This window comes from Lasiodiplodia theobromae (assembly GCF_012971845.1).
Source record: "Lasiodiplodia theobromae strain AM2As chromosome Unknown scaffold_26, whole genome shotgun sequence".
In the NCBI taxonomy this organism is placed as follows: domain Eukaryota; kingdom Fungi; phylum Ascomycota; class Dothideomycetes; order Botryosphaeriales; family Botryosphaeriaceae; genus Lasiodiplodia; species Lasiodiplodia theobromae.
This window is the reverse complement of record NW_023336467.1, coordinates 88,448-102,299: the sequence shown is the minus strand read 5'-3', so window position 1 is coordinate 102,299 and position 13,852 is coordinate 88,448. Positions and strand designations below refer to the sequence as shown.

General features: G+C 56.8%; 5 protein-coding genes across 5 annotated transcripts; 2 read left to right on the top strand and 3 right to left on the bottom strand.

Annotated features, from left to right (window-relative positions):
- Positions 1–182: 182 nt before the first annotated feature.
- LTHEOB_8246 (uncharacterized protein) lies at positions 183–1,154 on the top strand (the record flags this gene model as incomplete). Its single annotated transcript, XM_035517702.1, has 1 exon — positions 183–1,154. The coding sequence occupies one exon, from the start codon at positions 183–185 to the stop codon at positions 1,152–1,154; it is 972 nt and encodes a 323-aa protein (XP_035370366.1).
- Positions 1,155–1,256: 102 nt separating this feature from the next.
- Positions 1,257–3,490, bottom strand: LTHEOB_8245 (Glycoside hydrolase family 31; the record flags this gene model as incomplete). The annotated part of the gene is made up of 2 exons (XM_035517701.1): positions 1,257–3,019; positions 3,067–3,490. 2 exons carry the CDS (start codon positions 3,488–3,490, stop codon positions 1,257–1,259), a joined length of 2,187 nt encoding a protein of 728 aa, XP_035370365.1.
- Positions 3,491–4,145: 655 nt separating this feature from the next.
- Positions 4,146–5,535, top strand: LTHEOB_8244 (Acyl- dehydrogenase; the record flags this gene model as incomplete). The annotated part of the gene is made up of 2 exons (XM_035517700.1): positions 4,146–4,885; positions 4,941–5,535. 2 exons carry the CDS (start codon positions 4,146–4,148, stop codon positions 5,533–5,535), a joined length of 1,335 nt encoding a protein of 444 aa, XP_035370364.1.
- Positions 5,536–7,310: 1,775 nt separating this feature from the next.
- Positions 7,311–8,607, bottom strand: LTHEOB_8243 (MOZ protein represents a chromatin-associated acetyltransferase; the record flags this gene model as incomplete). Its single annotated transcript, XM_035517699.1, has 2 exons — positions 7,311–7,709; positions 7,759–8,607. The coding sequence occupies 2 exons, from the start codon at positions 8,605–8,607 to the stop codon at positions 7,311–7,313; spliced, it is 1,248 nt and encodes a 415-aa protein (XP_035370363.1).
- Positions 8,608–9,973: 1,366 nt separating this feature from the next.
- On the bottom strand, positions 9,974–13,014 carry LTHEOB_8242 (mRNA binding protein pumilio 2; the record flags this gene model as incomplete). The annotated part of the gene is made up of 5 exons (XM_035517698.1): positions 9,974–10,344; positions 10,396–10,951; positions 10,999–11,277; positions 11,332–12,903; positions 12,964–13,014. The coding sequence occupies 5 exons, from the start codon at positions 13,012–13,014 to the stop codon at positions 9,974–9,976; spliced, it is 2,829 nt and encodes a 942-aa protein (XP_035370362.1).
- Between the last annotated feature and the right edge of the window lie 838 nt (positions 13,015–13,852).

Sequence of the window (13,852 nt, the reverse complement as noted above, 5' to 3'; positions counted from 1 at the left end):
CCTGTACCGTCCAGCTCATCGTTGCAGAACAGACAACGACTTACCACATCACTTGATGGATTGAAGCACGAAACCTGCTCAAAAGCATAGTATAAACCTCTCTCTTACTCTTGAACCTTAAGTGAATAGCTCATCTCTGCTTCTAAAGATATCCGTCGCCTCCGCATTTTTCAGCTGCAAAAATGCACATCGTCTCTGCCCTCAACAACGACGACCTCTACGGCCAGCCACCCTTCATCGCAGTCGACTATCGCGATGAACCAGCCGTCTATACCGTCAGCACTCGGCTCCGCGAGGCCTGGGTCACCGACCCTGCTCTCATCCAAACTGCAACCAATCCTGCCGCCAATACAAGCAACACCAATACCGATGTTGACATAGGCACTGTTATCCGGGCCATCCAATCCATAACAACGACTACCGCCGGTGGCAGCTGCAGCCACGGCGACGAGAACGGCGGTAAAAGTCCCGCCGACGCCCTTTCCGCGTTCCGAAATGCGGATAAGAACACACTACATACGGCACTGCGCAACGCCGTTTATCATAATTGGAATCACGTGTTTTGGGACGTGGCGAGGTTCTTACGTCAGGACCAGGAGGAAAAGGGAAGATACGAAGAGGGACAGACAGCAGAAACAAGGATGGAAGCAGGAGGAGGACATAAAGCAAGTGTGGGCCATCTGCATCCGCCGGCGGAGGGGGTGTTTCCGTTGGAGTATCCGGAGAGGTGGGGGCCGGGTCCATCGGACGAAGCGGGAGCGGCTGGGTTATGCGACTGGACGGGTGGGACGACGGCAATGGAAAGGGAGTTCGAAACGAATGTGCTGGTTGTGCCTACGTTCGTGGAAGAGGGGGTTAAAGTGGGGTTCGCAATTGGTGAAGGAGACGAGGTTAGGGGCTTTACGTTCGACGCGACAACTACGAGGGGAGTGTATAACGAGCCCGTGGTGTATTGGATCAGAAAGGGGGAGATGGTGAAGATTTCCTTGAGTGGCGATATTGAGGACAGACGTGGCGTTGCTGCCGTGTTTGTGTATGGGAAGCTTTGTGACTGCTCACCGGAGAATGAAGTCACTCCAGCGCTCGAGAGTGATGAGACAGACACAGAGGAAATTATGAGTAGCATCGAGGATGAGGTGCTGGAGGAGAAATAACGGGTGGGTAGGATGGTTTATACGGATATTGTAATGTCTGTAATAGTAATCACGGATAGAATGATGTTTCCATCGCCTCTACTCTTTCGACAGTTCTATCGTCTAAACCTCAAACAGTGAAGAAACGCCATCAACTGTGGCCTCACCGCCGCCAGCTATTAAGTCCACCCTTTTGACGTCACCCTTGACATAGAATATCACACTCCCACTGAAGCCTAGATCCCCATACTCAACCTTCACCTGTTTCTTTTCCTCATCCACCGTCATCACCACCTCCACTTCTTCACCTTTCTCCTTGTTGTAATATTTGAACACAGAACGCGGCACTTCCCATGCGGGGAACACTTCAATATCGAGGTAGGGTGTCCAGTTCTCGGTCCACCTATCATTCGCCCTGTAGACATCGCCACGGGGCACGATGGCGCCGGCCTTGACATAAACGGGGACGTCATGTAGACCGAGCGTAACCGAAGTAGTCTCGCCGCCATAAAAGACAGCGCTCTTATTGAAGTACTCCACGTACGCCGTCTCGTTCGAGCCGGGAAAGTAAACATCACGCGCGCCGCCCTCAGCCACAATGGGAGCGACCAACAGCTCAGCGCCGAAGAAATACTCGTCATCGGCCCACTCCCCACTCCAAGACTCGGCGTCGCCAGGCTCCTCGAGGAAGAGTGCGCGCATGACGGGCAAGCCGGTCGTGTTATGCGCAGCGTAAGTATAGCTGCGTATATACGGCAACAACGCATGATGCAAGGCCGCCGTCTCGCGGAACACAGCAACCAGATCAGCCGAGTACGGTTCGTACCAGGGCGTCGCGCCGGTGCCGAGCATGAGCTCGTACATGGGACTAAACGCAGCGAAGTGCATCCAGCGCGCCCACACCTCCTCGCCCGGCACGGGGTTGCCGACCTTGCGGATGTAGCCGCCCGTGTCGGACCCCCACATGGAGAAGCCGAGCAGGCCGGCGCGCACGCCGCTGGCGACGCTGTACGCGAGCCCCGTGAAGTTGGCGTGCGAGTCGCCGTTCCAGACGGCCGTGTGGCTGCGCGAGCGGTCGACGGCGGAGCGCGCGAACGAGAAGAAGTTGCCGGTGCCCCAGGCGGCGGCCATGTTGTCGTGGCAGAGTTGCGTGAAGAGGGCCATTTGCACGTTTTGCTCCCATACCGGCATCTCGTTCTCCTCGCCGCGGTCGATCTTGTAGCCCTTGACGCCGAGGTCGGTGAAGGCGGAGAGGTGTGAGGCGAAGAAGTCGTAGGCGGCTGGGATGGAGAGGTTGAGCGCTGGGCCGGGGAGGCCGCCGAGGATGGCGCTGTGGTTGACGTCGAAGAGCCAGTCGTTGGGGATGGAGGCGTTCCAGAGCACCGTTTGGGGCGTGGCGCGGTTGGCTACCCAGACTTGGAAGTCGAATCCCCAGTCTGTGAGGTTGTTGATGAACTCCTCTGGCGTGGGGTATGCCGTGAGGTTGAAGTCGAAGTTTCCCCAGGATCCGTTGCCGGTGCCGTAGGGGCGGTCTGCGAACATGGCACTGGCGCGGATCTGATTGTCGTGCAGATGGTTGATGACGTCGTAGTAGTTTTCCTGCGCGTTGGACACGTCTCCGTGGAAGTCTGTTTCCCAATTGTCTGAGAAGATGATGGGACCGTAGGCCGAATCCGGGGGCATGAAAATGTACGACGAGAGAGAGGCGTACTGCGTGAGGATGGACTTGAAGTCATTCTCAGCAGTGGGGAAGATGAGATAGATAGTCAAGCTGCTGCTGTTGAACACAAAGCTTGTGCTGCTGGGGTTGCTGAAATCAAACAAGCCCATTGCCAGTGTATCTATGTAGACGCCATAGCCCGCGCTTGTCAGGTAGAATGGAGCACCTGTGCATGTCAGAAAAAGTCGGGGATGCGTAGACAGAGTAACGTACGTGCATTGGCCCAATTGACCCCTTCTGCCTCTCCTACTCCCTTGATCTCGTATGTTACGTTCTCATTGGCAACCTTCCCGTACCACGGATATTCCCAGACGCCATAGCTCAGAGCATCCTCAGCATTGGAAATTTCTGCGCCGACATATGAACTGCTGACATTGACCTGGATCCTTGCAACAGTCTCGCTCAGAAACTCGGCGGCTATTTGGCCTCCATTGTCGGTGATTTCTCCTGCGTCAGATGCAGAGACGGACGTGGCAGTGTAGTTGGAAATTCCCGTTAGGATCTCGATGCTGTCCACGACTGTCCGGTCGTCTTGGCTAACAGCCAAGCTGTAGGGGCTGGTACTTGATATAGACAGTTCATACCGTGCAGCTGTTATTTTCGCTGCTATTAACAGAAGAGCTGTAGAGCTGCGCATTTTGGCGGGATTTTGTCAATTGTGAAGTGAAATATTTCCGGGCCAATCGAAGAAAAGTCCAGACGGGCGGAGCAGGACCCATTTTAAATATTTTGCAATTCGGTCTTTTACATGCCGAATAATTGTTAGCTCGTGCTGGATGTAATTTGGTGGTGACGGTCTCCCCCGCATTGAGTGGAGAAGGCGCGCGGGGGATCAGCGCCCATTCCGGTTTCCATTTAGCCGGAATGACATGGCATGCACTTGGTCGAAGAGCTCGGTGATTCAAAAGTTGGAAGTTTGGCCTCGTAATATAGTAGAGGATGGCGTCCCTAGTAAATCTCTCAAATTCGGCTCCAAAAGGGCGTAAAATCCCATTGAAGTGGAGTCGCCCGCATTAAGCAAAACAACCCGCTGCTCCGCGCCGTCGACCGTTTATCAATCCGTCAGCCCTACCAAACCCCGCAAAAGCCCGTGCGCAAGCTCCCCAGAAGGGAAATCTGATGCATTACCTCGGGCTCAGCATCATCACAACTCACCCAACCTAGTCATGGCGTGCGTCTTCTCCGCAGTCTTCCGAATTACAAGGTAGAAGGTGCAGGTCGCGCCAATTCCTCTTTTGCAGCTTCATTTATCCATCAATTCCTCACTGTTTGCTGCCTGCACCACCACCGCCATGGAAGTCTCAACCACCACCACGACCGATTCCCCCGCCCTGACCTCCGCCCTCCCCGCCGACCTTGCGCAGTACCTGTCCCGCCTCGACGACTTCATCGCCGGCACCATCCAGCCGCTCCAAGCGCGCGACGACAACAACCGCTTCTTCGACCACCGCCGCGAGCACGCCCGCACCGACTGGGACGGCCACGGCCTGCCGCGCGCGGAATGGGAGGCGCTGCTGGCCCAGGCCACGCGGCTGGCCGACGACGCCGGCTTCTGGCGCTTCGCCCTGCCCGCCCAGTACGGCGGCCACGATGGCAGCAACCTGTGGATGGCCGTCATCCGCGAGCATCTGGCCGCCAAGGGGCTCGGCCTGTTTAACGACCTGCAGAACGAGCACAGCGTCGTCGGCAATTTTCCGGACGTCGTCATGGTGCATCGCTTCGGTAATGATAGCCAGAAGGAAGAGCTGATCAACGGCCGCCTGGATGGCAAAGTCAGCATTACGTTCGGCTTGACCGAGCCCGGCCATGGCAGCGATGCTACGTGGATGGAGACGCGCGCTGTGAGGGAGCGGAGGAGCGGGAAGGAGGGGTGGAGGATCGATGGCAGGAAGATGTGGCAGACGGGCATGCATCGCGCTACTCATTGCTTTGTGTTTGCCCGCACGAGTGGAAAAGATGGGAGCGCGAAGGGGATTACGTGCTTCGTGATACCGCGAGAAACCCCGGGGATCAAGGTTGAGAGCTACGAATGGTATGGCCGCTCGTAGGCATGCTGATTTGAATCGCTCATCACTGATAATTCACAGGACGCTGAACATGCCCACCGACCACGCCACCGTCTCTTTCGACAACGTCTGGGTCCCCCAGTCCGCCGTGCTCGGCCCGGACGATGACGGCCTGTCCATCGCCCAAGCCTTCGTGCACGAGAACCGCATCCGCCAGGCCGCCTCCTCGCTGGGCGCCGCCACCTACTGCATCAACCAATCCGTCATCCACGCCAACTCCCGCAAGCCCTTCGGCAAAGCCCTGTCAGCCAACCAAGCCGTGCAGTTCCCGCTCGTCGAGCTGGCCACGCAGGCCGAGATGCTCCGCCTGCTCATCCGCGCCACGGCCGCCGAGATGGACCAGATGCCGCCGGGCACCGACGACGTCGAGACCAAGCTCAGCCACAAGGTCGCCATGTGTAACTACTTTGCCAACCGCCTGTGCACCGACGCCGCCGACCGCGCCATCCAGGTCCACGGCGGCATGGGCTACAGCCGCCACCTGCCCTTTGAGCACATCTGGCGCCACCACCGCCGCTACCGCATCACCGAGGGCAGCGAGGAGATCCAGATGCGCAAGGTCGCTATGCACCTCTTCGGTCTCGGTAGTAGCGGGAAGAAGGAGGTGAAACTGTGAAAGGGAATAATAAAAATCGGAGGCAGGGGAACGTGGCTGTCGATAAAAAAAAAAGGAGGCGGTGAGACATATTGTCTCGTAAGGCGGGATGGTCCGTCGAGGAATTTGTGGAAAGTCAGATCACCAGTGGAGGCAAAAAAAAATGGAATGAGATCTCACTCAGGTTTCACCCGCCGTCGATATCGCCTTCAGGGGACCTTCTGTCCGACTGGCACTGGAAACCTTGCCAGCACGTGTACCAACCACGGCCAATATATTGTTCGGGCGTTTTAGTTAAAGTGTTCATGCTTATCGGGACTGGATTGAATAAAACGTGTGTAGAAATTCTTTTATCTATTGGTACGCATTTTTTTTAATCTGTTCCAAATTAAGTGCAGAAGAAACCGCCTGAAGTATTTTCAGATAAAATCGTTAAAGCTTCTTTCTAAAAAGTTCAGAAGCATCTAGATTCGAAGCCTTAAACTCTAAGTTAACCATCACCGCAAGATAAGCTGCGCTAATATTAGAGCTCGCCTGCAAATCCAGCTAGCTATCACAACGACACGTCTGTGATATGCAAAAAAAAAAAAAAAAACGCGTCATGGCCCTCCCAAATTCTGGATGGTTATACACTAGCTAGCAGTGACAACAACTAGAAAAACGGAAAAACAAAATCCGCCACTGCCGCGCTTGCTTGCTTTCCACCAACTCGGATACTACGGCACACAACACAAGAGTGACAAAGTCAAGGATTTTGCTTATCTCCGTTACCGAAGCTTGCTGCCCATGCCACACACACACACACACCACTTGCTTCCCGCCCCCCGTCGGACGACAGCTTTCAGTGCCTTTTTCGCCACGGAAGAGTCGGCCCCAATCCCCATCATCATCACCCCATGCAGGCCCTGAATCCTGATAGGCACTAATGTAAGGGGATTGAAAACGCCTTGGAAAGCAAGAATGCGGGAGGGGCGGGCCGTCTGATGGAATGCGGGCGCGGAAATGAGAGAGCCTCGGTGGCGAGTGGCGGGGAATGTAAGAGATAGATGGAGGATGCGGGGGAGAGCGGCGGCGGCGGGCGGAGCGGAGCAAGGGGGGGAGGGAGGAGGTGTGACGGAGGGACATTAGGGGAATGAGGGTGGAGAAAGAGGTAGCGGGGAGGCGGGGTGGAAAGGAATTCTCGTCGTATCACCCACCCGGGAGAGGGGAGGCCAACTCGTGTCACACTCGGGTGGCGGATGGATTTGGATTTTGACAAACAGGGGAATGGTGGATTTGGGGATCGGGAGTGTGACGGGGAAAGCCGTGGGGTGTGTGTGTGATGAGAGAGATCCAAAGGTCGAGAAGACATGCGGTGGATTGACGCCGTGCTACGCTGATTTTCTTCGTACAACAGACACGCAACCAAGAACAGCGGTGGGCCTGGGCAGCAATGCTGGGCTCATCAGTATGCACAAAGCTCCATTCGGACGTTTCTTCAGGGGCAAAGGACAGGCGAACGAAGCAAGGACAGATCTGACTTCCAGACGAGTACAACACGATCGTGTTGCCACGCCGTGTGACCGCAGAAAAGTAAGCTTATCTAGTTACTTTGGGTTATTCTTCATTTGTGAGTTGCGTGATTTCTGCAGCTGTCGCCTGCCTCTTTCGATATTCTGTAGGTACGGTTGTCCCCTGCATGATGGATTCCAGGCTTTCTCTTGTCGATCCGCAATGGGTCAAGGTAGGTTTTTCCCGTGGCCGGGAACAGCGTCCTTCCCTCGACAAGCCCGCTGTTATGAGACTTTTGTCGGTGCTCAACCCAAGCTCACCCCTCCCTCACTGATCATGACTCCATCCCCAGCACCCCGTTCTCCCAAAGCCTTGGCCACCGGACTGTCAGCCCAGGCCCCCATGCTTGCATCCACCCCACCACTTGCATGGACTGGGGAGGCACCTGAACTGCTTGTAGTTGCCTTGTTATCCTGCGCTTCTTCCTGCTTCTTGTCTGCTGCAGCGGGCTTAGTCATATTCTTTCTTTCCAGCGCCTGAGTATGCGTCATGTATGATGAGAAACGCAAAGTCGCGAGAATCGCGACGGCGACAACGACAAGAGCAGTGACAGCGCGGCGCGTGATGATCCAACGGAGACCTTCCACCTCAGAACGCGCGTCAGAATTCAGCGCGACGGTGATCTTGTAGTTCAGCTCTTGGATCTGGGTTCATGTCAGTCGTCAAGTCACAGACACTAGAGGTCCAGCATACCTTGCTCTCCATCGTCTTCTGCTCCATCCTAACGGCCATCTTCCTGTCGTCAAACATGCCCTTGACCTCCTCCCTCAGATGACTCGTATCCTGGCCCAGCCTCTGCCCCAAGATGTCCACCTCGTGCTGCAATTGGTTTCGCTGGGTACTCATCCTCTCGTTCTCCGCCTTCCTGTTATTCCCTACCTCAGTGCGCAGCTCCGAGCACGCCGCGCGGAACAGGTACGTCTCGTTCTCCACATCCGACTTGCCCACCAGGCCGGCGCGCGCGAGTTCGACATTGTCATTGAGCTGCGCGCGGATCGCCTTCATCAACGACACGCTCTGCTCCTCGGTGAAGCCCGACGCCGTCAGCTGCTTGACTAGCGACCATGTGTCGAAGAAGTGTATGTAGCGCGGCGTCGTCAGGTGCACCGGCCGCGACGTCGGTGGCGGCATGCGCAGCACCGCCTCCAGCGGATTCGACTCGGTCTCGCTGCCACCGTTGGCTGCTACTGGCGCCGGCTTGGGAGGCTCGTTAGGCGCCTCACCATGCGAAGTCGTCTCGAAGATAGTAGGCGAGGCGGCCCTAGGCGGGGCGTTCGCATCCTGAGCGGCGCCTTGATGTTGCGGCGGGTCCTGCTGTTGCGACGGCGGCGGTGGCGGCGGCGACGACGACGACGAAGCCGAAGATGTCTTTGACGCAGCGCCGGCGACAGCTCCAGCAGCAGCAGCAGCAACTCCAGCGTCCTTCTCCGCCGCCGCCGTGTTTGCGTCCTTCCCTCCACTAGCACCCTCACTCGAGGCCGGCGATGGCAGCGGCTCGTTTGCAGTGCCGTACCTTTGCACCGGGCCGGGGGGCTGGCGCATGTGCGCACTGGTCCCGAACGCCCTCGCTCCTGCTCCTCCGCTTGTCGCCTTCCGACATGTTGCCTGCCCCTGTCTCGCCGATCTGCGTTTCACCCCGGCGCGATGTGCCGGAGAAGAGGACGAGGCACAGGATGCGCCTGCCTCGGAGATGAGGAAGGGGCGGATGAAGCGTGGGTAGAGGAAAGTCAAGCGCGGGGTCGACATAACTCGGATGTGCGTCCTTAGGTGGGATGTATGGTCGGTCAGGCGGGCAACGTTGCGCTCGAGACAATTGCTGGGCGCGCCCTCCAGGAATTGGCCCCCGAGCGATTGGACGTAAGCCGAGTAGAGTCGCCTGGAGGGGGGCGGACGGAGAGCGAGTGGTTGTGATGCAATTGACGATCTCGTCGGCCTAAAAAGAAATACGCGTGAATTGGCGGCGGGCGGGAACGAAGTGGCATGCAGCAAGGCAGGCCCGGTAGGGGAGCCTGGTCTGCGCTTCGGTCCGGTTTCGGAGCTGCTCGCCCATTTCCAGCCAGCACACCACAACACCAGTGGAGTTGCCGCTAGTGTCAGGGTCCAGCTTCCTATAGGCGCTCAGGGCAGCTGACTCGTATTGAAGGACCGATGCTGTCCGCCCTAATTCAACCCTTTATGCATTCGCTCATTCGTCAAGGGGGATGAGAAGCCAAGGCAAGAATTCGGTGTTTCTATCCTGGCTATACTATCCTACTGATGCGCCACCCTATTCCGGATAGAGGTGCCGCCCGAAGTGAAAGAAGAGAACGAGATTCGAAGAGCAAACGCATCATGCCTTGTTTACTCGACTGCCCCGTAAACAGAATCTGGACAGAAGCGTTGGTTTGTAAGAAAAGCAGCTTTTCTACCGGGGTACCGTCATGTTCCGAAACGCATCTCCTAGCTTTGCAGATACTCCGTTGCAGAAAACAAACTCCACCAGACAGAATATGATTAGCAGCTTGGGGGTACCTTTTCCACAGCAAGCTTTTTGTGTGCGCCCTTGCTCTCGTCTTTTTTCGCCACTTTGACAGACTTCGCCTGCTGCGAGGAGGCGCGGAGAGGAAACAAGAAAAAATAAGCGAAGTTCAAAAATAGTACAGATGCTCGAAGTAAAAAAACAGAAACGCGAGGCCGAAATCACCGAACCCCTGGGTAGCGGGTATCCTTAGTGAAAGACATGGGTGTTGCGTAAAGGCGTTGCGCATGCGAGCCTGCGCCTTTTCTTTTGCCATAAAACTCCATCCATCAAACGCCGTAGCGAGGGATCGTAAGGTAGCATATGAAACAGAGTGTGTATCTTCGAACGCCAACGCCGAATCATTAAGCTTTCTCACGGGTTATGTAACGAGTGTGCATGAGTGGCCGTTTATGCCTTGGTCGCACGCTCTTGCTCGGGCGAGCTGGTCCCGGCAGTGTTGGGCGAGCTTGGCTGCGTGCTCTTGTCATCCGTCGTCGACGACTTGGGCGTCTCCGGCACAGAAGGCTGCGTGTTGAGAGAAGTCGGGCTCATGCTGTTGCGCTGCACTGAGTCCGGCACCAGCTCATACTTGTCAAACCTGTGCATCTTCTTCTCGACCTTTTCGATCTGGTTAGCAAGTTTACGCTGGTCATCAGCAGAAATGCCTACAGCTTGGACTTGTTTCCCTGCGAGCGTCTTCTTGGCCTTGTTCATCTCAGGCTGCAAGTGATCGAGGAATGTCATGTAGTCCGTCGCGTTCAACGTGTCAAGCAGTTTTTCTGCTCGTCGTCAGCAATGTGTACACCAAAAGACCCACGCGAGTGACTTACGAATAACGTAGTTGCCGTATCCGTCCTTGATGAGCATCACGAGCGTGCACTCGCCTCGTTCAGGCCTCTCACAGATCTTCATCATAATCTCCCTACGTTCATCGTCGCTGCCAAAGATCAGGCACTTCTCAACGACATTGCTGGCAAACTTGTGCTTGGCGAAAGCAAGCAACTGATTCTTGACAATTTCGATGATAGCGGCGCGGTCCTCAGGGGCACCATGTTCGATGATGTGCTGGGTGACGTAGTTGCCATACTGATCGGGAATAAGCGTCGGCGCACATGCGTGGAGTTCGGAAAGGATGGCGCGGCGAGCCGGTTCTTCGCAATGCTCAAGCATGCGCTGGATGACGCGGCATCCGTATCCGTGAACCGAAAGCGAAGAGACATGGCCAATGAAGGCATCGATGATGAACTGGATGTGCTGAGCCGGCACGCGCTCGATGGCCTTTTGGATGACGTGGTTGCCGTTCTGGTCCTTCACACACCGAAGAACATTGTTCTCAAGTTCCTTCACCATTTCCGCTTGCTGGTCGACGAGAACATGCTCCAGTGCCTACGCCATGTTAACGAAATCCAATGAATAGAACCAGAGTTCCTCACCTTCTGCACCACGCGACACCCATACATCTGCAACGAGAGGTTCAGAACATGACCCTTCATCTTGCTGGCCAGAATCCTCTTCTGGCTCTGATCTCCGTGCTCGAAAAACTTCTGGATGACATAGTTGCCGAAAACATCCGTCATCAGCTGCATGGCGTTGGGCTGGATCTCCTTGAACACCCGTTCTTTTTCATCACTGTTGGCAGTCTCCAACTTTTGCTGAATGAAACGAGAGCCGTGCTGGTCGCCGCTGAATTCGCAAATGTACTCGTAGATGTCCTGATACAATCAAAGTCTGTCCTGTCAAGCCATGCGCATGGAAATCAAGCTTACCTTGAGTTCATATCTCTTGCTCCTGCTGTTGTGCTTGAACTCGTCCAGCATGGCACTCCTGAGCCCGGTACCACTCTCTTCTTGTCTGGGACCCTTCGGGGGCTCGAGCTGCGGAATCATCCCGGGCATCGTAGGAATATGCATAGGAATTCCAGGGGACATTCCGCCCATATGCATAGGGAAGCCATATGCGTCGAATGGGCGACCGTACTGTGCAGCAAGCATCTGCTGGTATCCGGGGTGGATGAACGCCTGCTGTTCTTGCTGCACACTACGGAGCTTCCTGTCAAGCAGGACGGAGTGGCCGTCGGGACCCGGCCGGCCGTTTTGCACGCTCCGCGAGGGGTACAGATGATCAAAGACTGGTGGGGTACCACCAGTCGAGTAGTAGTTCGTGCGGAAGTCGCCATTAGGGGTCATCGATCCACGGTTTCCGAGCTGATAGTTTCTGTAAGAGACAGTCTGGTCGTATTGGGAAGGGAAGCCGTCAGGCGTAAAGGATCCGGCACCAACCTCGTCAGATCCAAGAACATTCTGGGTAATGTCGCCAAGAGTGGCACGGGAGTAGGATGATGCGTGAGATGAATGTCCAAATTGGCCAGCGCCGCTGGCAGTGCTGAAGGACGATTTATGGAATGGCAAAGGCTGATCGGGTGCTTTGCTATCAATGCTTATCCGCGCGAACGAGGACATGACTTCACTGGCCATGGAGTCGGTCCGCTCGTTGTAACGGCCATTTGTCTGTGACAAAGATGCCGTGTGTCCACGAGCACCGGGGAAGCGGGTGAAGGCATCGGTAGTTTGAGGGTACTGGACTGGGTCGGAGCCGTGGCGAGAAGGAGGGAGGCTACCACTTCGAGACTGCGTAGCGCTGGAGTTTGAGAAATATTCCGAGTTGGCGACGCTGCGGCGGTCCTCGGTTGGAGAGTGGAGGTGCTGCGCGTCAGTCCACCTCATCGAGTCTGTGGAGCGCTGACGCTGCTCCAACTCCACCAGCCTTGCAAAGTCGACACCGTAGCCATCCTCTGTTGCACGACGGCCAACAAAGTTTCCGGGCATGTTCATAGCCTTGCTGCCAAGCCCTTGCCCGGCGATTGAAGCACGGCCGACGGGATACGCCCGGGGCTGCGAAGGGTCCGCGTACGCCTGGGAAGCCTGGACCTGGCTGACCGGAGAGACACTGGATGCTCTTCGTTGCGAGTTTATCGGTTGGGCGCTAGTATCTGCCGTGTTCCATGGAGTAGTGCGACGAGGACCCCAGTGATCTGACTCGGACGAGGCTACGAGGGACCCGGAGCCAGTCTTACCCTCAATCTCTTCCGGTAGCGAGGCCCTGAATGAGCCATTTTCTAAGCCCACATTAGCACGCGAGGCGGGCGAAAATGCAGGAAAATCCGCACGTTCTCGCGAGGCAAAGCCTGTGCCCAGGGCGCCATTGCCCCAAATGTTGCTGCCTCTCCAGCCGTTGGCGCCGTTAGTGTAGTTGTTCGGAGGCAGAGCGGCGCCGGGAGCGCGCTCGTCCTCGGGCGACCTGACAGCGCCGAAATCGGTGAGGCGGGAAGGCATGGCGGCCTGCGGCGGTGATGAGTCGACGTGTCGGGTGGAGGAGGAAGGCGCACGGGCGAGACTAACCTTGCTTTGCATGGGGAACGTAGTCTGTCTGCTCACCATGCCCGAGACCATTATGTGTTGTGGAGCAGGCGAATTGGGAGTTGGGAATTGCGGAGGTGGTGGAAACAGGCGGGATGTGCGGGGTGAGAATGTACTGGTGGCGGTGATTATGTATTGTGGTGGAGCTGAAGTGAGGTACAGCAGGCGTCAGCACACGGCTTGTTGCGCGGCGGAGCGGCGGAGGACGGACCTTTGTAGGGTTGTTATCGTGAAATGGACAGAGCATGTACAGAGCGCTTGGCAGGAGGTGAAGAAGAAAGGTCGAAGCTTGGTGTGCAGCCGACGGAACGTGGGAGCGTGATATGACCTGTCGCAGCACTGGAGCACCCCTTGGGTAGGGCGTAATTAGAGAGGGCTTTGTGCGTGTGTCAACCGCTGCGCATGCTAGGCTCGAAGCGGAATCCTCGCGCGCCTGGCAAGGGACGCATCAGTGAGCGCGACGGGGACTAAGAGAGCGCAGCAGGTGTCGCGAGTGAGTGGAGAAGCAAGGGATGCGCGGGCCGCGATGCGAGGAATCTGGCGCGTCGTGGCGAAGGGACCTGCGGGCAGGGCCGCGAGCTGGGCACAGGGCGGCGTCGGGGGCGGGCGAGAGCGGGGGCGCCGGCGGGCGGGCAGCGAGGCGAGGCGCAGCTGGCGATGCGGGCGTGGTGTTGAGCTGGAGATTTCACGCACGCTTGGGCGGATCTGCTGGCACTAGGTCTGGAGTTCGCGGAGAGACTAAAAATATGATCGGACGGCTCGCTAACGCCTAGCTGGCGCCTTGTCTGCGGCTCTGTCGCATCACCCGCCCGCCAGCAGCGGCGCCCATTGCAGCGCTCGCCCACACCGGGCGGGGCGCTGCGCTGGAGCC